General features: G+C 36.5%; 1 protein-coding gene across 1 annotated transcript in view; it reads right to left on the reverse strand.

Moving 5' to 3' along the window:
* The window catches only part of LOC100549706 (semaphorin-3A), a 118031-nt gene extending 91395 nt beyond the window's left edge, over positions 1-26636 (reverse strand). Inside the window, exon 1 of the mRNA XM_010717985.2 lies at positions 26484-26636. Within this exon, the coding sequence (XP_010716287.2) occupies positions 26484-26595 (112 nt within the window). The 5' untranslated portion in view covers positions 26596-26636. The remainder of the gene's footprint in view (positions 1-26483) is intronic.
* Between the last annotated feature and the right edge of the window lie 6 nt (positions 26637-26642).

Consider the following 26642-nt stretch of genomic DNA (forward strand, 5'->3'; position numbering starts at 1 on the left):
AATCAATGAATATAATACTAGTTAGAATAACAGCAGGGTGAATATTCCATTCACCCTGCTGTTCATGTACTGGTATTAAAAATCATGTTGTACATTGAGAAGACAAAATTACATATGACAGCATGAAGGAACTGAGGGAACGTTGGTTTCACTCCATCCAATTTGGTGCAGGAAATGATGATACCACCCAGATGCAGTCCCAGTAGCTGCTGGGAAAATGTGATATCATATATACAGTGTATATGAACCAGAGGTGGAATACACATGGGCAATCATCTAGAACAATCATGAGCCAAATAACTAGTAGCAGAACAGAGAGAAAAAAAAAAAAAAAGTAATGGAATCAAAATAAACTCTGGATGGGATCAAATCATGGGTGGACTAGAAAAAAGTTCAAGTTTTACGAGGAATCCAATTAGGATTTCCTGTAATGGCATACTGCTACTTAAAGCAGAACTACTGTGCTACCACGCAAGCTGAAATTCTCAAGATAATGGCGGTGTATATGTACCCTGTGTTATGTGGCTGAGTAGACAAAGACATATCAGGTCTGACTAAAAGTGAGATCTTGTAGCTCAGAGAAAATGACTGCAATCTGTTAGAATTAAAAACTTGGATGAAAGCAAAACAAAATCTTTCCTCATTTTTTTAGCTACATCCAGTATTTTGCTGATGGTAGCATCACTGGAATAAAGAGATCTCAGGAGCACAAAAATTCTGTGGGAGTAGGTACAGAGAAAGTGGCAACCAGAGACACAACTTCAAGCAAGAAGGTTCAAAATTTAATGACCTGTGTAGGAAGATAAATGAGACTTCGTGAGAAAACAGCAGTGCTAGCATGAGGACATTTTTAGGTGTGGATGGCAAGCACCTTCAGTGCTGATTAATTGTTAGCTGACAAAAAACTACATCCTATAGTGATAACTGAGCAAAACCATTATATATTTTTTCTGCTTTTTTTTTTTATCACATCCATTTGAATGTATATTTTATGAATAGCATGCTGTATTTAAAGTTGAAAACAGTAGGCACAATATTGCCACTTATCAATCACAATATTTTACCTCTCAGTTATGTTTAATTTAATAATTGTATTATTTTACCTGTTTTAACTTTAAGGGCTTCTATTGCAAATACTGTATTTTTGCAGGTGGTTTAGGTTACCAACAATTTTCAGTAAGAGCTCTTTCTCTTTTTTTTTTTTTTTCCCTGAAAGCTCTTCTCTATACCATTATTTTGTCTAATCATTAGCCTTCCTGGAAATATTAATCATTATGTCTACTAGGCTTTCAGAAAGACCTGCGTCAAGTTTCTTTAAATTGCTTCTCCGTTTATTTAAGCCACAGTCTGAATAAAATGATTTGAATAAACAGGTCTGAAGCATATCCTGAATTGTACAGTTGGGATATGAACTTGAAATCCAACATAATTCCTGGCATTATAGTAATAGAATTCAGTAGAAAGAAAGAATTGTATTAAGCTATAACTGCACACAAAAAGGAATTCAGTACAGTTAGCTATGTTTTTCACAGCAAAATGCTTTTTATTGTCCTTTATTTCTTATGCAGAAGAGCATGGGTCTAATCTGCTAAAAATCATGAGAAATTTTCTGCCACAGTTTTTGACTGATTATATGCCCCACTATTTGAGTGTCATTTAGAAAGAGCCAGGTGAGAATATTGGCTCAATGACACCACTAGTTGAAATGTATTGACCTCATGTCACATAGAAAGAACAAGAGATTAAGATGTCTAATGTCTAGCCCTAAAAGTGTAAGGTTAAACCCATATTAAATATTGCAGTAGTTTTGGGGACAAGATACTTCAATAGCTAAATCACTCGCGTCCAACTTATTCCTATTTAGGTCAGAAAAGTGGTCACAGTTTTGAAATTCCAGTGTAACATTACTGTCATTTACTATCTTATCCTTGCAGAATGTGTAATGAAACCCTATCACAGATGGATGAACATCTAATTCATGAACAAATATTTGTGTGCCATGCCATTTCTGTATTTTAGTCTTCCTAAAGAGTTTCTGTTTTAGTGATTATAGTTTTCATTTGCTCCAGTATTCAGTAAGGTGTTCTGATCTAAAACTTCGTAGTCTGAAGATTCAAATATATTTTTCATAGGGGTAGATCGTAAATGAGAGCACAGCTGCCAATCTAGGAACTCACAAAACTTGCCAATTATTTTGGTGGCTTAGGGAACACATAAGGACATTTTTTTGATATCACTAGATTAACACGGCCTACAGTGGAAACTGTTTTGACTACTGGCCTGTGTTTGTGAAAATGGCTCAACCTGTTCTATATGAGGAGTGAGCTAGATAGCATTATCGCAAGGGTGCCCACACTTATTACTAGGCTCTACCTATTGACTATAATTAAAATCCAACCAGTTTGATATACGTCTCATAAAGTAGTGGCTACTAATGTGCTGGCACTGACAGCTCACACACAGTATTTACTGTCTCTTGTTTTATGGGTTTAGAAAACAAAAGGACTGGTTAGCTAAATAAAACCAGTGTAAGAAATACGCCAAAGTATTTTGAATAAAAACATCTTAAAACCAGTTTAGTTGGATAATAGAATAGCTCCATTTTGCTCATTGAGCACTACTGATTTTTTTGGCATGGAAGAGAAAAAAAAATAACAGATGGTGAAAGAAATAAATTAAGCTGCTAGTGATGGAATACAATATCACAATGAATTATAAAAAATGATGAACACAAATCCTTTTAAATAGACATTCACAGTCAGAATAAAAGGTTCCTGTTGTTGAAGTTTTGGTTTTCTTCTAGTTATTATAGGTTTTACATTCAATACAAGTCCAGTATGAATTCAAAATAGAAATCCCAGGCAATGCAGAAGAGATTCAAAGGTAGTGTTTTCACTGGGATCAAACATGAGCCAAAATTATCACATATATCCTCAGATTTTAGGAACTATAAACTACTACTGCTGAAAATCAATACATTTAAGAAAACAGAACAAAACAAAACAAAAAAGTAAGATGTATTCATATAAATAATCAGTCAAGAACTGCTGCTAAATTTAACCCATATTCAGAAGCAAAATTGCAATGTCCAAACTTATGTTTCAGTAGAAATACATAACTCTTTAGGAATTCTCAGCTTGACTCTTCAGTAGTAACACTTCCTTTTTTTTTAATGTGACCAAATCATCCTTATAGGGCCACAAGCTCTATATGAAATGTAGAGATATTTATTTTTCATGTAATGAAAATGATGCTTCCTCAAAATATTCTCATTTTTCTGTAAGTTTACATTCTCCCAAAACCACAACACTTTTTGATAAACAGAAGTATAATATCAGTAATTGCTTCAGCAGAATTATAATCTTCTCCTAAGTTAGTGAAGACAAATTCCTTCTATTGTCCATGGTTATCATTCATTATTTATAATATCAATACTTTTCACCGTCTAGCCCTCCAGGCATGGTTCAAAGACCATTTGGTAACCATTTAGCAGATGAAGCATGAAGAAGTTTAATTCGGTTTTGAAGGCTCTAATCATGATTGGAAAATAGGCTCCTCTTCCTGAAAACCCATAAGAAACCTTGGACAGCATTTCAGTAAGCTTGCTGCTTTAAACTCTATGGAAAAATCACTTTATCAAACCTATAAATTGGTTTTGTTTTTGCTTTTGAAAAACATGTAAAAGACAAGGATATCAAAATGTTTGAACAGAGATAACTGAATGCTATTTACTCTATTGGGAATTTTTAGAGCACAGGAACATGGTTCCAAGGTTTGCACTATCCAGTTGTACTTATTTTGTTTATTCCAATATCCAGTTGGATAAACATTATTCATATTGATAGGAGTGGATTTATTATTATTATTATTTTTATTTTGATCTAGGTCTCCTGTTACAGATCACCAGGTCACACTTTCTGTTTCTTGCTTTATTTCCTCATGCCTCACAGGAGATGCAATGTTATTTGACAGGTATTACTACCCCTGGCCATTAAACAACATTTACTGCATCAGAATTCACCAATAGACATTGTCTGCATGACTGCAATAATTTCAAGAACTCTGGACCTATCGTGTGTGTCTCAAGATGGAATATTTTCACTATAGCTGATCCCTACATCAAGTGAATTTCACTCCTGAACAGTTTTAGATGGCCAAAGCATATGATACTATACAGCAGCAAACTGTTCATAAACACATTAATCAGCAAGGTAAGAGCTGATCTTTGGACACATTTTGCGGATGCATCAAATGTATTTGGCATAAAGACACATATTTATTGGGAGTTTTGTGGACCATAGAGAACTGTGAGCTATGGCATACACGATTTCGTAAGATTCCTATACTAAATGTTGTAACATACTTCTGTATGTTTCTTACCAAACAGGACAAACTAACTTCTAAGCTCATTTTCTACCCCTGGTGCTATTGGAACTCTGGTTCCTGATTGACGAAATAAAACCACGAAACAAACCTGTAATAGAAATAGAAATAGCCACACATACTCAAAAGAGTATGTGTTGAATACATTCATCAACAAAAAGAGAAAACAACACCTGTTCATATGCGCATTACAACTTGAGGAGTAGGTGACCACTTCCATGAATAACTAAGAAACCACTGCTCTGAATAATCTTCATAAAATCTTGAATACTTAAATTATAAAGCTTCTCATATCTGAGCTCTCAGTTAGATATCAAAGTTTATTTGCTCTCATTACTCAGTTAAGGTACTGCACACCATTCACGAAAGATGTTGGAGAGTATTGCTATCTTACGAGATATCTCTGATAAAGACAGAGAGATGATCTCATGCGCCTGAAAATCTCTCAGGTAAATGATCAAGATGACAAGGCAGAAAATTATTACTTGAGATGTAAATAAAATAGGATGTGCTGAGAGTATGAACTATGGTTTTCATGGTGATAGAGATAAGAAGCTCTCTGACCCAGTGTAGTTAAAAATATCAGGAAACTAGTATCGTCTAGTTCTTCAGGACATTAAATAACACTATGCTAAGAAAAATAAACTGCTACATAAGGAAAAAAATAGGTAATATGTTTCCAAGTCTAAACAGTTTGGGTTTCAAGGTTCAATATTTTTCTTCTTTTTTTCCATGTTTCTATATACATATTCTTCCTATAACACAATGTATTATTAATATTTAGCTTAATTTGTACACATATATTAGACTATGAATGTGCATATGTACATTAGAAAGTATAGATACTATTTTGACAACTGATTAAAACTGATCCATGAACAATGGATGTCATCAAAAAATGTATACCACGAGCCAGAGATGAGAACACATAACTTTTAAAAGATGAATGAGCAATATTGTTTTGATTCAGCCTGTCTCTTAAAAGACAGTATTTTCAAAGGCATTAAACTCTTTAGCTGACTAGCTATCTTTGAAAAAACAAAGTTCAGAGCTGCTTTAGAAATATCAAAGTGTATAGATAAAACTGCATATAATTTGAAATCAGTCTATCAAAGAATCTAAAAATTCATTATCACTCAGTCCTGGTTTTGCTTAGAAGAAATGCGAAAAGATCTGCAGAGTTAAGATGGCTGAAAACAAAACAACATTAATCAGCCCTAAAAGGAACATTCTAACTTCTTGCTCTCTCCAAAATATGGGCAGCCTATGATGGTGGTAGGGAAACATTATATAAAGGCCTTCCTGAGGAATCCTTGTAGTAAAATCTGGTACAGTTGAACACTGGAATAGATCTGTACAAAATTCTGCTCCTGTTTCTGTTAGAAATGCCCTTGTAAATAGTTGTTAGGCTTGACATAATTCAAAATGACTGTTCTTTTAAATGCCTTCTTTTGTTTAGATCCACAGTTGTGTTTGGTTTGGAAAAGTCCAATATACTAGTACTCTCTTATGATTACAAGAAGTTTAAAGATGTTATTCTCTGAACAGAAATAAATACAGAACTTCACAGTACTTATTTTATTTCTTTAAATTTCAATTTGTTTTTTTTTTTTTCTTCAGCTGTCAATCTCAGTGGCAGCTGCTACAGCTACTTATTTTTATTCCTGAAAAATAAAATTCTTTTTTTTTTTAACAAACATTTGGAACATTTTCTTCCATATAGTCTATAAATTTTCTCCTTATACTAACCTACTTCTTATGATGTCTGTTTTGCTGTTTTGTGCTATAGAGGTCTCCAAACTATTGCCTTGGCAACCAATAAACATTAATCCATGTGAGATTTTCCTCTTGAAATACTTTCTATATTGGAAATGTTATGTAGGAGGTAAAATTCACTGGAACTGGAAAAGATGTTCAGATGATTTAATTCATATTCTTTTTTTTTTTTTTTTTTCCATTTTTTTTCCCCCTGGATTTTGCAGCAAAACAGTCTTAGATATTTCTTTTATGAGAGCAAATTCACTGTCAGCCTCATGGAATTGGCTCCACTGGGCATGCTTGGACATGGATTTATCCATCCCAGAAGACTTTTTCAGAACCTGAGCAGTCTAACAGAACACAATGCAGCTTCCATGAGGCCCAGAATAGCTTGTGTAACATCAGATCCTATGTTACTTTCTGTTAGCATTCTTAATTTTCAGTAACACATATTTACAGTATGGTTTCAAATCAATGACTGTAAGAAATATTTTAAGCTGGTAAGTGCCTGTGAAAAAAATTGTTTTTTTAATCTTAACAGTTCTGCAGGTTAAAGCACTTTCTAATTTGCATAGCAAGATTCAGTGCCATTGACATACCATTTAAATTATTTTGTCAGAAATTTCAGGCAAATAACACTGTAGTTTGCACTGCCTCTCCAAGTAATGCCAGCTGTTGGGATTGAGCTTGAAAAGAGAAATAATGTCGTAACATCATCTATAACCAGAAACTATGACCTAATTTGTAGGCAACCTAAATAAATTGGAAGACATTTAATTTAATAGGCTTCAGATTACACCTTCATAGAGTGATACTAAGGATAAGAATTTATCCAGAATCTCACAATCAGGAACAACTAGTTTAAAGCGCTAATCAAGTTCACTGATGTCTTCCAGTTAGCTTTGAAAAAGTGCCAGAGTATGGAAAGTAGTAATACTAGCAGAAGATGACAGAGGTTGAGGATTAATGTGGGGAGGCCCAACATCCAAATGCTGTTGCACAGTGTGCACTTCAAAGTCAATTTACATACAGAAATCTTTATTCATAAGAGCAAACACTTTGGAGCATTTGTCAATATGAAATAACACATTGCTTGAGTCTCTGAAGTCATGATGTGAACCATAATGTGTGTTATTTCAAAATAACACAGAGCTTGTCACTTATTATTACTGTAATAACCTGTATTTGAGTAAATCGACAATGATAATGAGTACTTACATCAAGGAAACAGAAATTCTAGGAGAAATTCTTTTTTTTATTGTATTCCTTATGGAAAATAAAGAAAACCTTTTGTAAATATGGACTTTTATTCCAGACTTACCTTCTGAAGAAAGGTTAAACCCCTCAGAATGAGTACACGATTTCCTTAACATTCAAACACAACATGGGATTAACTTTTCAGAAATGTTTTCTGTGCTTAATAACACTCACATATTCATCTATGCCAGAGCCTAGGGGACTGCACAGCTTGTTTTGGAAAACAGTCATTCTTCTTGCATGACACCTGGAAGTCCCCTGATAATCTAGAGTATTCCAGCTGACTAATATAACAAACTGCACCTGAAACCACATATTATATACATGTATATGTAGAGAGAGAGAGAGAAAGAAAAAAGAAAGGAAGAAAGAAGGAAGAGAATGTACAAAGCGTTTCAGCATCAATCAGAATGAAACTGAAATTGCGTCTCCTCAACAGCATTTTTGTGAAACAAAACTGTCTTTTCACACTGAAATGAATGAATATAGCAAACTTGAAAAATTTTTCAGCCTTCAGAGCATTGCCTGATGCAAGGGAGAAATTTGGAAAACAGAAATTGTCAACTTTTGAGTGCATGATGGGAAATAATCATTTGAATAATCTTTTAGAACAAGGGTAAACTATAAAAGTGACTTTTTAAACTAACAATGCCTTTTTTAACTGTCTAAAATGAACAGTGTTCCAAAGCATTTCACTTCTCAGCTGCAAAAGCAAGGCAGTCAGGAAGGTACTTTTTGAATGACTAAACCTGAGTGTGTGAAATCAATCTGGATATAATGTTAAGGAATTGTTCATCATTTCATATATATTTGTCTCTTTTCTGTTGCTTTCTTACTAGAGTAAAAATAAAGAAGAGTAAGGCTTTTTGTTTCAGTGCTTAGGCATTTGGTTGAGCCTTGAACTTATATTATTTATCAGTTGTACCACTTGTTCTGAAAAGCCCAAGTAGAATCCCATTACACATAAATAGTTCTTGCCTTTGAAAAATATTCACTATCACTGGAAAATAAAACAAATATGTAAGAACACATTGGAAGGCAAGGCACAGAAGTATTATCTGAGGCCTCACAGAAAGTTTGTGTTAGAACATGAAATTGAAAACTGTTTTAGCCACAGTTTTCCTGATGTCATTAATGTCCTTGAAGCATGAAGGCAAACGGTCATCTTAGCCTATCGAAATCTTAACTGCTTTATTCTTAAAAAAATTGAACAATAGCTCTCAACTGTGGTCTAATCTTATTTTATCCAGTATAGCAGGGACCTCATCTGCTTTCTGTGAAGGAAGGATAATGAATAATGAAATATACAGACCAAATAATTTAGAACTTATTTACATAATAGTTCTGTTCAACATATTGTAACAAATAACAATATTTTTCTCTAATTAATGTATTAAATGCTATTAAAGAATTAAATACATTTTTAATGCTATTTTTGTTGCAGTGAATGCTGAGGACTATGTTTTGACATTAACACTTAGCTGTAAAGGTCAGGATAGTTTGGAGCTTCACAACTCAGGAGCTTCATGAAGCACTGCTTTTCTGAGACAATATAGCTTCATAGCAGGAATAAGTAAAGCTGAAGAACTTTTTTGCCTCAAGGGAAATTAAAATATTCTAACAGCTGTTTTAAAATTAAGACAAACGGTCAAAATGCTGAACTTTTCACAGAGCGACAACTTAGAAAAAATGAAATGCAGGAATGTACAGCTTTTTGTTTTGATCATTTCACCTGTCTGTTCTGGTCTGGGTGTTTAACTTTCTTAGGCTCTAAGAGGGAAAAAACAGCCCAGACATGGCCAAGTCATATCCTCAAACTGAGAAATGTTTCCGAGTGTCCTGTCTTGCATGGCATCTTCTGATACTAATCTATACAAAGATAAACACCTCATCATTGATTCTTACCAGTTGGTCAGGATTCAAGGCTAGACTGTATGTCCTAAGCATCATATAATGCTTATGCTGTTTTCTGAGGTACTGTCAAAGTTTTTAACAGGAGTTTTGGTCTCGTGCAGAAAAAGATGGGAAAGCAAACACCTAAACTGCATGAAGTTCTTATAAACTTTGCTGTAATCCTGTTCACACACAGTTTAATGTCAGATGAATACAAAATCATGTGCCGTAGAGCAGTGCAATGATCCAAAGTATGTTTTCATTTGGATAGAACTGGTGGAAAATTTTGATTAAATGGAAACTTCCTTTTTCATTGACAATTCATTTTGATGGAAAACGCCTGCTTAATCCTTGTAATACACTACCAGACAGTCCCACAAGGCAAATTCTCTGTTTATGCATGACTTAGAGAGAGCAATCATCAGCCAGGTTGCTTCAGCACTTCGCTGTTGCAGCTCAGTTCTTACGTGCCAGTTCAAACCTGGAGTGCCAGTTGTGGTGGTGAATGAAGCAGCATGAACTGGTCACTCACTCATTTCACACACACCACAAATCAATTCCTGTATGATAGTGCTTTTCATTTACTACATATGCTGAACTGCATTTGACCTGGTGGTGAAAGGTTTCATTTACCATTACAGTCGCTTCAGCTGTGCAGTCTCCACTCTGTACACTGATTTATGGATGGATGGATTTGCATATGGCAAACATCCACACAGCTTTATAAGTTAGCCTTCATGCCAATAAATGTAAAGTTAAGGCTATGATACTAGCATGAGTAATGTTTTTGTTAGAAACAGCTCTGTTATTTTTTTTTTTTTAATGCATGTAAGGATAGAATTCCACTCTGCTTCCAGTTTAAAACACAGGGAGACTGCTAGAAAAGAAACAATCTTTCATTATGGTCATCTCATTTCTTACTGGCTGAGTTTTGCTGTTCCTTAGCAGGTATATCTGGGGATCATCTTATTCCTGGAGACAGAACTGTATATAAATCTTGACACTGGTGGAGAAATTTCCAGGCTGGTCTTTGAGATGGAACATTAGAACAGCAATATCAGCCAGACCAAAAGCCAGTATCATGCAGTGACAACTGATGACCAGCTATGGATGATTAAAGAAAGAAGATGAGAGAAGAAGACATAGTTCCTAATAGCTCTCAAGTTACACCTGAAGAATTTTTTTCTTTTTTTTTTTTTAAGTGACAATTGATCTCCTTTATATCTGGCCTCACTGATTGCTGTAGAAGACTCATGATTGGGAAATTCAATACCAGCACTGCTAACACCCTTTATAAATACTATTGCCAATGTCCTGGTTTTCAGAGGACCTGATATTTTTACTGTAATCAAGCTGTCACTCTCCATAACGTACACATGTCTCTTCCAGTAATGTTAACACTGTCTTGATGAAACTTCATGACAAATACTAATACTCTTTGTTTCCTGGTATGAGCAAAGGAGAAAAGATCCACCTCCCACCCACATTCTGTAGCAGCTAGGAATGCAAGACCTTTCATGCTTAAATCATCTACTATGCAATGAAAACGTTTATACCCACTGAAACATAAAACACATCATTCATTGTTTTGAAACTTAATGTTGAATTAGACATTTACATTGAGGAAGTGCTAAAAATAACTTGCAGCAGGGTGTGGTGTAATTTTGCACTGTTTATGAATCTGGTCCAAGCATAGTTATGTAAATATCTTTATGTTTGTGTATGTTATGTAGGTAAATGCATACATGCACCTAAGAACACACTCAGAATTCAGAGATTTTAGAAAGTTTGTTCCCTTAGTTCAGCAGAGGGAGAGACTGAACTCAGATATGCCCCATACCCCATCAGAACAGTTGGGTGGGAGAAAATTTCTGATTTCAGTACAGCAAGGCAAGCGAAGGAGTATCTCACGTTGCATGTATATTCCACATACCCTGCTGCTGGCTGGCAGTGTTACACGCATGTCTGATGCCTGCACATCCTCTATTTATCAAGTGAACAGGATCATAGACTTTCTTACAATAAGTGATCTCCTTGACAGATATAAACCTTTTGTGCATGTGTTACTATATAATGCATTTTCTACCTTCTAATATCAGCTAGCACTACTACCAAAGTATTAGGATGCCGCTGTTCCACAGCAGCATATACCTGTTTATTAGGGAAATACTCTGTGGGTTGTACTGATTGCTGATGCAGTTTAAGTAACAACCCTAATGAAATTGATGTCTTGTTCCAGCCTAGTGAAAGACTTCACAGCCACCTTCACCAGAGATCAGTAAAGTAAATGTTTTTCTTATGCCACAAATTGTTTCCACTCCTATTTTTAATAGAAAGCATTCTTTTTATTTCCTTCTTTAAATGTATATCTATTATAAAACATGAAAAATGTAATTGCCCCACCATCCTCTACTGCATTCGAGACTTTCTGCATTTTCTTAAGATGTGATGACATAGGCCACAATAATTTTTTAGATAATAGAAATGTCTCTGTAAATGGATAGAATCATAGAATCATAGAATCACAGGATCCTTAGAGTTGGAAGGGGCCTTTAAAGGTCATTTAGTTCAATTCCTCTGCAATGAACAGGGACATGCACAGGTTGCCAGGGCCTGATCCAGCCTCGCCTTGAAAGTCTCCCTAGACAGGGCATCCACCATATCTCCGGGCAACCTGTTCCAATGCCTCATCACCCTCACTGTAAAATACATCTGATAAATGTTGAGATTTTTCTTGCTCTTTTGCAAAGTGTTCCAAGAGACCTCTGAAAATACGTCTGGAGTAAGGGAGCACATGGCCTGTGCTGGCAGGCCCACTTTGTCAGATTGATGTTTGAAAAGGAGCAGGGATTCCTCACCCATCTGCTAGTGTTAGCAGCTATTTAGAGTGGCAGGAAAGCAGCTCTGGAGACTCCCGCTGCGAAGAAGAGCTCTTGGGTCCTTTCATATGAGCTCATGTGAGAAGCAGGCAGAAGCAACTTTCACTCAAAGTGCCTCAAGCTATAGCTATAGTGAGTAAGCAATGCTCTAGTAACAGACAAAAGTTTCTACAAGGCTGTGACCTCTTCAGAAAGATATGGGAATGGTTACTGAAACAGAACGATTTCATTACGGAAGATCTATTGCAAGACTGAAGTATTACTTATCTAAAGTTACTGTGCTAAAATCAGTGGAACAGCTTCAAGGTTGACTTGTGTCTAATTTGTGCTCTATGTTATGTACACAGACAGAATTCTACGTAGAATATTTGAAATGAAAGGCCTTTAGAAGGGAGAACTGAGATAAAGTAAGATACAATGTACTCCATTGCTCACAAACTCAGTTTAAACTTGCTTTGACATTTAATTTTTTTTTTAATTGACATTGATACACACCCCAAAAATGATTCAAAGATTCACCAGACTGAGCCAGAGTTGCTGTGGAGAACTTCACTTGACATTTTTGTGTCCCGCTGGACATGAGGATGCTCCAAAACACAACAAAGCAAAGAATGCTCTTCTTGTGGTATTTTAGAGCAGTGTGGATCTATGGGATAAGTAGAATCAAGAGAGACTGTTACTGGATAAAAACTATTTAATTTGGAAACAGAACAACATTTTGAATAGTGTTTGCCTCATTTCTTCCCATTAACTGGGCAAAGCTCAACAATTTCAAGTGTTCTGAATAATCGCTTGTTTTTTTTTCTGGATTATTATTCCACATGTGAAGAAGAACGTACATAGCCTCCCAAAAGGGGACTTCACGCCAGAGTGCCATGTATATTAAAATCAATGGGACTACTCATGTGAGTAGGAGTTTGTAACATCAGTTCTTTTATTTTCATTTTTAATCTCCTCATAAATACTCAGACAAATCACATTTTCTTACAGGAATATTATTGTGATTTAGCAAATCCCAGAGCCTTTGAATAATTGCCCTTTCTAAATTTGGTGAATGAAATTGCATTTAACTTTGTTTCTGTGAATCCTTTTCAGCATAATTTAACCAGATCAAATTAGTGCACAGAATCTTTTTGAGAAAGAAAATGTGTGCTATAAATGATTACAGGGGTGACACAAGTTATTTACTGTATTATGGAGCTGGAATGAAATACATCATAGTATTTTGAGGGAAGTAGATGTAAACTACAAAATAATATCAAGGAAAATGATTGCTGCTAGGTAAACTACTGCAAGAGTCTCACGTTATCTCATGATTAACAGGTAGGTGCATAATTCACATCACTTTCTGAGGTGAACTTTACTTTGGAACCATTTGTGCCTGCCTAATCACGTTTTTGGAGCTGTTTCAGGCATGAAAGGCTTAGTAAATCTTTCTCCATATATACACATGCCAATTCTAAGCAGACACAAAGTACAATAAAACATATAGAAAACTGTCTGGCATAGAGCCTATTAAGATTTTTATTTTACTCCATGTTTCTCGTTCTTCTACTGTTTATTTTTATTTATTTTGCTCCTCTGCATGCATGAATAACTGCACCTTTTGAAGGATACGTTTAGCATTAAACTAAACCATCTACCTATCCTACCTAGTTAAACACATATTGAAGTGCAACAGTGGAGAATAGTGAAATGCTGAGCGGTTTGTAAACCAAATTCAAGTAATGAATTATTTTGAATGGCTCTTGGAACAGACACTGACAGACACGATTTGGAATAATACTCATATCCCTTATGTTCCTTCCACTCCTTCCTCTGATTCTTCAATGAAGGCCTATATCTGCTTACCTCTCTCTTGTTCTTTCTTTATTACTTCTTTCTATTCTTTTTTTTTTCTTTTCCCTCCCTTGGGAAGGAAGAGAAGGTTTAAGCTTATATACTTTTTTTATTTTTATTATTATTATTTTTTTTAATATTAAAAGAAGCAGAAAATGTTTAGTTGTGGAAGACTTGATCTTGCTTTGTAAGATTCACTTTTCCCCAAATGGTCATCATTACAATAAATCTATTTAAGGCATGGGAGTTTCCCTACCTGTGAATAGGTTAAAGTTTCATGGTACTGCTTTTCACAGCACTTTGAAATGCAACGATCTTTGTCAGGAGCTAGCTGCAGAATTATTTACATATCTCTCTTCCTATCTCGGCTGACCATTCACATGCAAATAAGAGCTTTGACAGCTTCTCAGCACATTTATGAAACCCAGTGATCTGTCCATTTTTCAGTTCAGATTGAAGAATATGACAATACCTTAGAATAAAGGCCTGTCAGACTCTAGATTAGTTTCCTACTCTGCAATACTGAATATGGAAAGAAAAAAAAAGAAGAAAAAAAAAAAAAGAAGAAAAAGAAACGACGAGAACAACAACAAAAAAAACTTTCTTGGAATGGAATAGAAAAACTTGAGTACAAAGTGAATGCATTTTCGTCACAAAATTAGAATCAGTTTCTCAAGGATGGACTGAGAGAGAGCAATTTTGAAAAGTATTTGAAAGGCAGAATTGATTTAAGCTATGGTTTTTTTCTCCATCAGTCAGTATCCAACAAAACAAGAAAACCTGATTTTGACTTTTTAGAATAGGCTGAATTCACTGCATGATGGATGCACGAATATGATGTCTAGGGATGAAAGTGAACAGAATATACCTTTCTGTTAAAACATTATGTTTGGGAAAACTTGAGTTGTGCTGCTGAGCATTTGCCCGCAGTATGGACTCATTAAAATGTGGCCCCATAGCAGCTCATCTCTTCACCTCTGCACACCACAGGCTCATCTTTTGGCTGGCATATTCAAGCAATTCTCTGCTAAATCCTGATGGCAAAAGAGTCTAACTGAGTTGTTCTGCTCAGGATAATATCGTCCTTTCATAGTGATTATCAAAAACTATTGCTACTCTTCCTGCTCACTAGCTTTTATTTTCAAATAAAATTTGTTTTAAGAATTAAAGTTCCAGTGTCTTATAACCAGAAACAAGTACATGCTTCCTAGCCTAAAAAGTCACATTTCACTTCTCCTCATACAATTTACATACATTGATCACTACCATATGTCTGGCATAAGGTAAAATAGTTTGTATGCATAGTAATGGTGGTGAACCTCCAGTGAAACAAAATTCAGCATTTGTCATATTCCTACACACTGACAGAAAACAGTTTTAAGAGAATGGCAATTATGAGAAATGTCCTTTAAAAAGCTGCTTATACACTCATCTATGCAAATCATGTTAAAATATAGAAGGTGTATTGTTCAGTCTTGTCCTCATTCTCTTTGGAGCAATGTCAATTAGCAGTATCAGTGGTCTAATTCCCTTCTCTCTTGCACCACTGCAGACACAATCATTTAATGAAGTTATATTTGATTTACATGAGGATAATTGCTGATAGCTTAAAATTTCTAATATAGATTAATAGTACACATGAGATTTGATAATGAGAAGGCAAATGCAAAAGTTTCTTTACTTCAGTAAACTGAATCTTTTGTGTTGGTTTCTGCTGATCTGAATGGCATCCTCCAGAACTGAATTTAGCTTTTCTAGCATCTCCAAACCAACACAAAAAATATACTTTGATAAGATATCTTAGTCTAACAAGTCAAACTACAGAATTTTGCCTCACCAAAACTATATATGTCTCTCTTCTGTATTTCTTAATTAATAGCATGAAAATTGGTATTGTATTGTGGAAGAAGAATGTTATTCAAAGCAACCATGACATCATGTAAGTGGCATGAGAAAGCATAAAAGCAAAGCAAAGAAATTGCTCTTGTTAGTTCAATAAAGATAAAATTTACATGTCCCATACAAGATATGTGGAATATACAAACAACCAATTTTATCTTCACAGAGGCCAGGATGACAGGGGGAACAGGCGATCTCTTATTTATTTTAGGAATCTTATAGAGATGCATAATTCCCTTTCTGAATTTATTACAGCAGTTAATCCTCATTATGAGATTTGAACTAAGGCTGTTAGGCTATGGTTTTCCAATGAACGAGTCACAAATGACAGGCAATTATATCTGACTGAGCTGATTATCAAATATTTCCCCAGTGACAGAGAAGGGATGCACTTCTCCTGGAGATGGTTGGAAAGCATGGAGCATGGAGAGTAAGAAAAAGGGCTGTGTATGGAAAGAAAAAGAAGTTTAGAGTTCAGAATCTCTTAGTAAGCACATATGCACATAAGGGCAGAGGAGTATTAGACGCCTCTGTTAAGATATGTTCAGACTGAGTGGAAAGGGAAGTGTCTGAAGGTTTTTAGTTTTGTCTGATAAGCACACACGCACACAAAAAGCATTATCTTACTCTCCCTTTGTTTTTAAAGTTGATTTTCTGCTATGGTTACAAAAGTAAAAAGGAGAGGTCTAGTTTAAACTTAAAGAACCAGGCCAGGTTCTCGCAAGCTCTCACATACTTCTGTAGATAGAATTACAAAGACTAAACATAAAGGCTCCTTTTCTTCAGATGGAGCCATCTGTAATCACCTTCACAGTGTGTTTAGTGTGAAATAAAGGTAGAAACTCCAGAAAATATTGTGAAGTTATCCTACACAGAACCATCTGGAATATCTAAATTGCATTAATTTATATGGCCTTTCCGGATAATAGGCACATGTTTCATGTTACAAACAAACAGATTTGTGAATACAATTATTGTAATGACTTTAATATACCCGTAAGGTCTTTGTATGTTGATCAAAAGTAAGTTATGGCTGAATTTTGAATATATACGTTGATGAGATTATTCTGAGAGTGGATACAGCGCTGAATAAGCACAGCAAGTCTCTGACCTTGAGCAATTCCTCATGAGATTACTTAGTATCACTTTGCAGATGAAGAAGCTGACAGAGAAGAGCCAAAGCATTAATAGGATTTCACATTTATGGTGTTTTCTTTCATTCCCGTTACAGTACAGATTTCCTGTGTACCTTCAGTTACGGTGTTGGGTTTCTGTTAACCTCCAACTTCCACTTGTGGGTGAGGCTAAAAAAACTTTCCTAATTTGCATGACTGTTGTCCACTAAAGAGTTGCAATGGGTGTTAGAAGAATGATGAAAGATGCAAAATTGAAAAGGGATGTCAGAAAAGGAAGACTACTGTTCCCTGTGCAGAGTAAAAGATCACGGATGAAAAAAAGGGTCTGGAAAAATCTGAAAAGTTAGAATGATAAATTTATGTAAATTTTGTTTTCTATACTCCAGATTACAAAGAAAAACAAAATTTCCAACAGTCATTCTTATTTTTATTTTCAAAACATTCCTTTAAGAAGAGCTATATGGAATATTCTTTCAAATTTTTCAAATTTCTAAATCTTTTCTCATGAGATGAAATCTTGCTTGCCCATTTCTTTGAGGTCAGTTATTATGACTACATTATGTATGACTGAGAATACATATTTTGAACAGCAATGTGGGGGAAGGGTTACCATACTGATAATCGCACAACCAACATCCTTCAAATACTGTCTTGTTGATGTTTAGGACATTTCAGATAAGTGACAACAAGGGTTCTTTTAAAATGTTAACATGCCTTCCTGTATGTCTGAATTTACATTTACTCTCACTTGATGGTCACTGACACATCTTGGAAGAGCAGCAATTTAGAAATAAAGTGATTTCCTGACTATGCAATTCAGAAATTCAATTATATTGTTCTTCGTAAGCTGTTGGAGCAAGAAGTCTTGATGTAGCTGTTCACTTGCTGTATTAGTGAAGAAGATGAGAAAGTAATCTGAAAGGTAAAATTTTCTTGCTGTTATCCACAAAAAGATATTTCTGTTGTCCTTCCCATTAACTGAAAGAATGTTATACCTATCATATAGGGCTAGTAGAACAGAGATGTATACACTGTCTTGCATGATGGGGATGAGATCAGGTTAACCTACAGGTATTACAGACCAACACTCATCATTGCTGATATGAATTTTGTTGTTTGGATAAAAAGAGCTCTACCAGGAGTCAGAGCCATTTTAGACTACATGTTTATGTAAAAAGTAGTAAAGTTGCACTGGGAAATCCATAAAGGAATAAAACTAACATTAACACCTTCGAATCTTTCCTTCATCTTAAGAGACCTCACTATGTTCCGTGCCAGGTGTCAGATCTGTGTATACCAAAGGATAGCTATTCCGGTGTCAGCTGCTGATGAAAGCTGTATCCTGCACTCTCTGCAGCTCTTTTGGATGCTTGTGAGCTGTATTTATCCTCTGTTGCCTCTAGAAAAGGCCACCAACCCCTCCCCTTTGAAAGGCAGCTCTAAATCCTTTAAATTATCTCACAGAGCTTTTTTGTGTCCTTTTCTCACACAAGGCTGGAATTTCAAAAGGAGCCAAGAGGGGCTGTCAGAACCAACATGAGCTTTGCTTCATTAGAGTGGAGAGTAAAGGAGAATTTTCTTTTTCTTCCTTGCACACGTTGAAAGCAAATAACTACTTCATTCCTCGAATTGTTCCCTGCAAGATCCAACTTTGCACGAAAATATTTATAAGAGATGAGAATTTTATTTGACTGCTCACTTCTAATGTTTCTGCAACATTCAGCTGGAGAGATAAGCAAGCAGCCCAACATGTGTCAAACAATTTTAAAACATTAGAAGAATGTTAAAAACTTTTGACTTTCCCATGTTTGGCTATCAAGCAGCAAAGGATGAAAATGAGATGTGACAAAAAGTAATGCTCATGCATTGCACCGATTTCTGTAGATGAGTCCAGCTCAAGGAGAATTTGCAATCATCAAGGTGAGAAAAGAATCCCCAAAAGTGTAAGTCAGACTTAGAATTTTTAGAAATGAACCTAAATTAGGTTTCATTCTGCACTCACTAATGAAATAGGTCAACTGAAAAAGGGAAGACTGAGTGTTCGGGCACCTGTCCTTTAGATTGTACGTGCACATTTGCATATTTACATATAAACCATCTTATACAAAATTGGGTCTTGAAAATATTTTTATTTAAAGATTAAAAACCTTCAGAAAGTAGTAGAACTGGTCAGGGGACAGCTTATTGAAAGCTCTGAATGATTAAGCTATTAAATTAGTAAAGCTCTACAGCCCCAGACAGTCACTTGCAGCATGTGTCACTGTATTTGGAACAAGCTTATTAAGGAGGAGAGACGTGGGAAATGTAAGTTAGGGAATTGTTTTAAGAACAATGAAGAATTTAGTAGTACTGTATATTTCTCACTGTGACTGAAGGTTTGACGCAAATTTAGATCAAATTGCAGGTGACCTCCAGATCAGAGACTGAGGGCATACATAGATTTTGGCAGTTAGATTTTTAACAGTTTTAAATGCTCATTTAGACAGAGACACATGCTCAAATTTGGCTGTTTTGAGGTCAAGACACAGCCTAAATTCTTCCACAGCATTTAACTGGTACCTTCTTTTGATATCCTCCCAGTAAGAAAAAAACTAAATGAATGAACAAGGAGCTTAATTTCCTTTCCAGTCACTGAAGAGTGATGTGCGCCCTTAAAGTCTCATTCAGCGTGCCTAGCCCAAGATTAGCTCTCTGGAGGTTCCCCTCTCCACCCATTGACAGTTACAAGAGCTTAATGTGACTGACATAGTCAGTCAAAAAGAGAGAGAAAGATACCGCAGAGAACTCCTACTGTGCAGGAGAAAGGCTACAGCACTCTTAAGATTTTTGATGCTCTAAACAGCTGTGGCCATCCCTTTCTCTTGTGCACTGGGGCACTGTCCCACTTGGAAAAAATAGGAAAAGTCAAGTAAATGTACGATCCCCGCAGTTATTCTCAACTTCCACAGCTGTTACTGCAAGAGAGCAGCTAACCTATATGAAGGCTTTATGTGGGAGGACTGTGAACTTGCAGACATTCCTGAAGGGAGCTTTAATCCTGCAAGGGAAGGAATTTGCTGAATCGCCCACCAGCCCCAGCACAACACCAGCAGCAACTTTCACATGTAACCTTAATTAACAAGTGCACCAGGATGAGCTACAGAACTTCCATTTAAAATTTTGACATAGAACTGATGGGGTCTACTCCACATACTTCCTTAAAAAAAATGAATGTGTGGGAGCCTGAAGACAGTCATATCCTTTCTAGCTTTCAAACAACTGGAAAATGTCACAACCATTGACACCACTCAGAAGGATTTGTTTTCCTCTCCATCACTCAGGCACTTTCCCAGGTAAAGATATGATTTTCCTTCAGGGTCAAGCCAGGCTTCAACTGATATAGAAAATGTTCAAAATATTGGAATAACTCTGTATTACCTGTGCTTCCATTGCTATCTTCCAGGTGTGTGTAAGACAAAAAAGCCTGTGCCCAGGAGTAAATAAAATGATGTATCCTTAATACCAGTTGTGAGCATTAAAGGTTGGACACTGAACCAGTGATTAGACAAACCTAAATCATATTAAAAGGATCAGATTACAGTCATGCATTAAATAAAGCCTGAAACACCCAAGCAAAAAGAAAGAACTGAAAATACAAATCATTTAGTGATTTCTTCTTGGATGGAGCTCTAAGTAAGTTCTTTCTGTATATGTAGATGCATATTCAGAAGAGATTATCATAAATAATCCATTTACATTGTAGCAACCTGCAAAGACTGGGTTTCTTATTTTAAATATTGCTTTTCTAAATTTTATGGAATAAATACATACAAAAAAAAGAAAAAGAAAAAAAAGCAAGTGAGCAAACAAACAGGTAGATATTTCAGTCCTGATCAGAAAGACTTCAAGCACAGAAGCAGACTTTTAGAAACACTTAATTTATCAGCAGATCCATTGAACTCAGTGAAAATACAGATGTTTAAATTGTTTGCTAGGAGTTTTAAAGCTGCTGTAATAAACAGCAGGGGTAAGTACTGCACATCTTGTACACAGCTAAAAAGCAGACTGTCCACTGCTGTCAGTACAGCACCTGCCATGAACAATTCAGTCATTTGCAATCCTGCAGCACAAAGAATTATAGAGAACTTCAGCTTCTCAGAAAACGCGGGCTCTGTAATTCAGAAACCACTTTTTCCACTGGAATTAAATGGGAAAGTTGGAAATGCAAAATGAAATGTTGGGCTAGGTTTTCATCCTCCTTGTTCCAATTACTCTGTGTGTTACAGGCCCTAATTAGTGAGCTGAAAATTTCCCTATATAGACAAGATCTGAGCTTAGGCATTTTCTTTATCAGCTTCTCCCTACATTCAGCGTGTGGGACATGACAGAGGCAGGCAAGATTCATGTGGCTTGTTCTATGGTCTCTCCTAACAGTTCCCATGTATCATAAAGACCCCACTCAAGCAAGGCAAGGCAGAGCAACGCACAGAGCTTCTCTGAAGTACTCAACATTTATGGGGAAAGAAGAAAAGAAAAAAAAAGCCTAACAAAATCTATGGCTGCATCTGATGTCTTCATTGCTTCCAGCCTGCACTGAGATAATGGCAAGGACACGGAGTGCCAGGCAATGCAGAAACCCTGTGCAGGAGTAGTGGAAGTTGAGCAGTGTGATGAGCCTAACAGCATCATCCACTTGCCTTCCTTCCCAGTCTTCTTCCCAAATCTAGGCTGCCCTTCTTCTCCTTTTCAGGAATGTTAGAGAGACTTTTATCTCTGAGTTTAAGCATGAGGCTTTTTAAAGAGATACTTTGAAATCTGAGACAAACTTAAATAGTGGTCCCAGCTCAAGAGAGCCTGTACTGGCTGAGGTTCCTCTCCCTTGTCCTTCTCCCACTCTGGTCTGCTTTCTCCATATTTTTGGAGTTACTGAATTGAGTTTGACTGAAAGGAAAAACCACAGTCAAACCTACCAGTGGGTCATCAGCTACAACCCAACTAGGTCAGTAACCTAAACCGAGTACCACATTTACTCTGGAATACATACAGGTAATTCAGAGCAGTGTCATTCCTCCCTCGTCACAATGTGCTGCACTGATTGAATCGGACAGAAGCTTTGCCATTTCTCTTGCTGGGGCCAGGATTTTATCCATATAAAAATCCATCACATAAAGATATAAATCAACTGTACGTCAAGGATGGAGCAGTTCTTACTATCACTCCAATTTTAAACAAAACACTTATTTTTAATATGACTTGAAATGGAGCCAGAGACAAATAGAGCTAAATCTGTATGCAATGCTTTTCCACTTATTTGTTCTCAAGTAATATGTATCCAATTGAGCAACAATAACAAAGAAGAACCACACATACTCTTACAAAACATATTTACAGCATTTAGTAATTTTCAGCAGAAAAATAGGATGCAACAGATGGATTTGAGAAAGTTGAGTTCACAAGTTTTATTCATATGGAGAAATTGGGGCCGCTTTAGTAAAAAATCTGTAAGTCAAGTTAATGGAAACTCTTTGGGGGGCTTATATTTTTATATTTAAGTGTTACTGTCAATGGTTCTGTCTCTGCTTGTGACATTACCTCCCCCATGCAGAAGACAGCAAAAGAAAATAAGAAACAATAAACAATGCAAAAAATCCATCTGGAGTTAAGGCTGTATTTATTGTTTTAAACTTTGCACACTCAACTTGGTCACCATCTTTCTGATAACTCTCTGTTCAATAGAAGTTTCCCGAACACAATCTGTGACCTGGTGACACAGCATAGAGACTTACAGCCGTGTTGAGAGTCAAGTCAGTTCAATTAAAAAAAACAACAACAAAAAGGCATCACATTTTTTTAAGGAAAGATTCCTTTACATTTGGCATATCAACAATAGCGCTTCTTGTTAACTGTATAATAAAGACACAAAATCTTTGAAGGACACATATAGAGGAACTCTGAGGTTGAGGGGCTCAGCTGAGCTTTTAGTTTTATAGCTGTTTGGTTATGATCTAGAACTTACTGACTTCAGTGAGCTTTGGATCAGGCCCTTAATCATATTAATTCTCTTTGAATGAAATAAGGAGATAGATATCATCTTTGTAAAACCTTCCCAATCCATGCACTGAGAGGAAAATGCTTGGGCTACTGAACAGGAGTTTCTCCACAGACCTGAGCTGAACAAGGATTTCCCCAATGCTCTCCTCAAATTTCCTTCCTTTAATACACCTCAAAATCAAGGTGATGTAAGCCAAATAACCAGAGTTCTGTTTTACAATAAACAGGGAGAACCTTTTCAGGCCACAGACGTGGCCTGAATATATGCATTTACACACCTTCCCTTCTCCTTCCTATCTGCAGTGTGCCCTGTAGGATGCTTCTAAATCTGCTACAAGACCAAGTGACAAGAAGTTAAGAGGAAGCAAAAATGGGAGTTCACCGAAACTTCTGTCCAGCAACCTGGGAAATGGCAGAGCTAATGCTGGACCTTTGAAAACAAGTGACCATAGGAAATCAGGGTTGGCAGGGCTTTAACCCTTCATGACTCATGTCACTAACTTTTAAAGCAAATGCCTGAGTTTTTTAACTATGTTTGACATCCAGCAGTCGAAAAAAACAAGAAGTTAAAATGCATCCTTGCTTTTCTTTTGAAGTAAAGCACTGACAATTAGCTCCAAGGTATCTGTTTAGACAAAAAAAAAAAATACAAGCATGCATGTTAAAGAACAATGACAGCCACTGAAAAGAGAAGTCACTTGAGTCATACTTTACACCCCACCTATTCTTTTTAATATCATAAGTCTTATTTTACTCAACCACAGCTCTTTAAAGAGAGGCAGAGATCAGTGACTGGAGAGTTTCTTATCCTACTGGCAAGTTTGGATAGAGATAAATCATGTAGCAACACCCAGCAGTGAGGTATACCCTGAGATGCATATTAGCATGTAAGGTATTCAGCGAGTGCCTGAAAGACATATTTTCAATACCTACAGCTCTCCAAGCTGTTCCTAGCCAAAGTGTTAACATTTATCTGTGCACTAGGCTGGAAGGAAAATTTGTCTTGAAAAGCACCAGCTGATAAGGCTTAGTTTCCCCTGGCTAATAATGATATCCCTATTCTGAGGGATCAATGCAGCAGCACATGCAACACGCTCCTCTTGACCTGGCCAAGCATTTACACTGGTACTTAACGTTAAGCATGTGAGTGGTCTCATTTGATTTTTAGGGTTACACATGTTTTAAGTCAAATATGTGATTAAGTACACATATGAATCAAAGGCCAGAGTGAGAATTCCTGTAAGTCTTCAGACTTAACTTTAACTTGCTTTGAATTAAACATGTGTTTACTTTCTTTGCTAGAGAGGAAGCAGGGTTGCTCAGCATTTGAACTCATTATCTTTTTACAGCGACCCAGCAGTTACAAAAACAGTGTCAATGCTTCTTTCTGTTTCCTGTTGTGTGCATATAGGACTGGCTTTATATCAAAATTTGGTGTCTGATATACTTATAAAATGAGAGTTAGACCTTTTTGCCCAGCAAGGCTTGAACTGGAAAGCAACCAATCAATGGAGTAGCAAATGCTGCTAAAGTTCATATGGATACAGTAGCATCGGAATAGAAAACCGCTGCCAACCGGATTGGGCCATCCTTTGGTTTCTAAGATCAGCCTGTGCAAGCGAGGGCAGCAGACCTGATCCATCAATAAACTTTAAAAGGGTGAAAAATAATAAACAATAATTAATTAGCCACTAAACCCCTTTACAGGATATTTTTATAGGATTAATGCTTCTATGGACTAATCTTAGTTTAGGCATGATTGTGAAAGTTTGGAAGCAATTAAGAGGTTTTTAATGATTTTAGTTTGACATGTAGTTACGATAGAAGCTTTCTTCAGTCTACATTATTCATAACATTCAATTTTGTGTAAAATAGAAATGGCTTCTCTTATGAAAACTAAACAAACATATTCTGAACCCCTTTAACTCTTCTTTTCACATAAATCCTTTCATGTTTAAACACACACAAATATGCATATGAGTATTCTTTAATAAAATTCTGCGCATGTATTTATTGCCTACAATGCATCCAAGTTTTGCAGGTGTTAATTTTTTTTTTTTCTTTTTTTTAATCTGGAATGTTAAAATGACATGTGCCTCGTACCAGAGAGGGCTTTCCCCCTCTCATTTGCAGCATGCAATTTAAATTTACTTCGGAAAGTGTAAAATAGACATGTGCCTCGTACCACGAGAGGGATTCCCCTCCTCATTTAGCAAGACAATAGGAACAAAAAAAAAGGAAAAAAAAAAAATAGGAAATGTGTTTCTACTGGCAAGAGATGTATTGCCACTATACTGTAAACTGGGATTGACATCTCTGACCAGGCGTGCACACACATGTTCTCTTTTCCACTGTAGTGTGATACTTTTCCTCCCTTCCCTCAGAATCAGAGCTGCTGCTCCTTCTCCCAACCTCCAATAATCTGAGAATTATGAGAAGGCAGCTCTACTGAAAAAAATGCACACACACACACACACACCCTTTTAATAACAATGCTCCACAGCCCCTATATTTCAGTCTTTTTTCCCAGTTACATATTCTTCAGATTTTGTGCATTCTCCTGAAAATGTATTTACAGAGAAACTACTCTGGCGAAGAAAAGAGTCTGCCTACTTCAGAGCCCTCTCTTAATGCTAGCAATATCGTACAAAAGTTAATTACTGACAATTGCAGCGTGAGTGGTATTACACAATTTCCACATAAGCGTAATCTCAGAGCTCTTTCTTCAGTTACACCTTCCCTGTGATCTTTAATGAAACGCATCAGACTACACCAAACACAACCTCAGATCAAATAAATCGCGCTGCACTCAACATCCACAGGCAGTGCTTTCCAGTGCATAACAGTCCTTTCCCCCTGTTCTGGACTGATCTGCTCCTTTCAGTTTATAGTTTCTTGGCAAACCCACCATCTACTGCTTATGTTAGGCATCTGATTGTCAGATTTTTACAGACTTGAATATTCATGACTTGAAAATTAACCACTTCATGCCTAAAAAGGGAAAATATAAAGCTTCATCTATTCCACGCTGTCTGAAAGAGATCTGTACCGGGGCTGCACTCCGTGCCCAGAACGAGGGATGAGCGGAGCGGCCAGGCTCATCGTTTTAAAGAGTAAAGTCCGATGAAATAGCACAAGGCAGAAAACACTCTTCGTGGATCAGCACGATCCCCAGTCCCTGTCTGCAAACGCAACTAACTCTTTGTGCTCAAACTGTGGGGTACAGGAGCACGGAGTGGCTTTTTAAGTGTTTTCTCAGAAATTTCTCCATACAACAGTTTCTCCTTCCAGAGATAAGGGAAAGCCGGGAGGAAGGTGAGGATCAGGCGGGGGGGGAGGGATAGAGGGGGGAGGGTGACCGGGCAAGGAGGAGCGGGAATCCGAGAATAAGAGAGAACAACAGACTTACCTTTATAGGATAATTTGAGTCTTGGCACGTTATTCTTCACATGCTGGCAGTTCACTCTTCCTGCTAATAATACTCCCAAGGAAAGCAAGGCAATCCCCCTGAGCCAGCCCATGCTGCAGCAGCCACTGTAGGGTCCCTGCGAGCCGGAGCCGCGGCGCT

Source organism: Meleagris gallopavo, chromosome 1 (genome assembly GCF_000146605.3).
Source record: "Meleagris gallopavo isolate NT-WF06-2002-E0010 breed Aviagen turkey brand Nicholas breeding stock chromosome 1, Turkey_5.1, whole genome shotgun sequence".
Taxonomy (NCBI): Eukaryota; Metazoa; Chordata; class Aves; order Galliformes; family Phasianidae; genus Meleagris; species Meleagris gallopavo.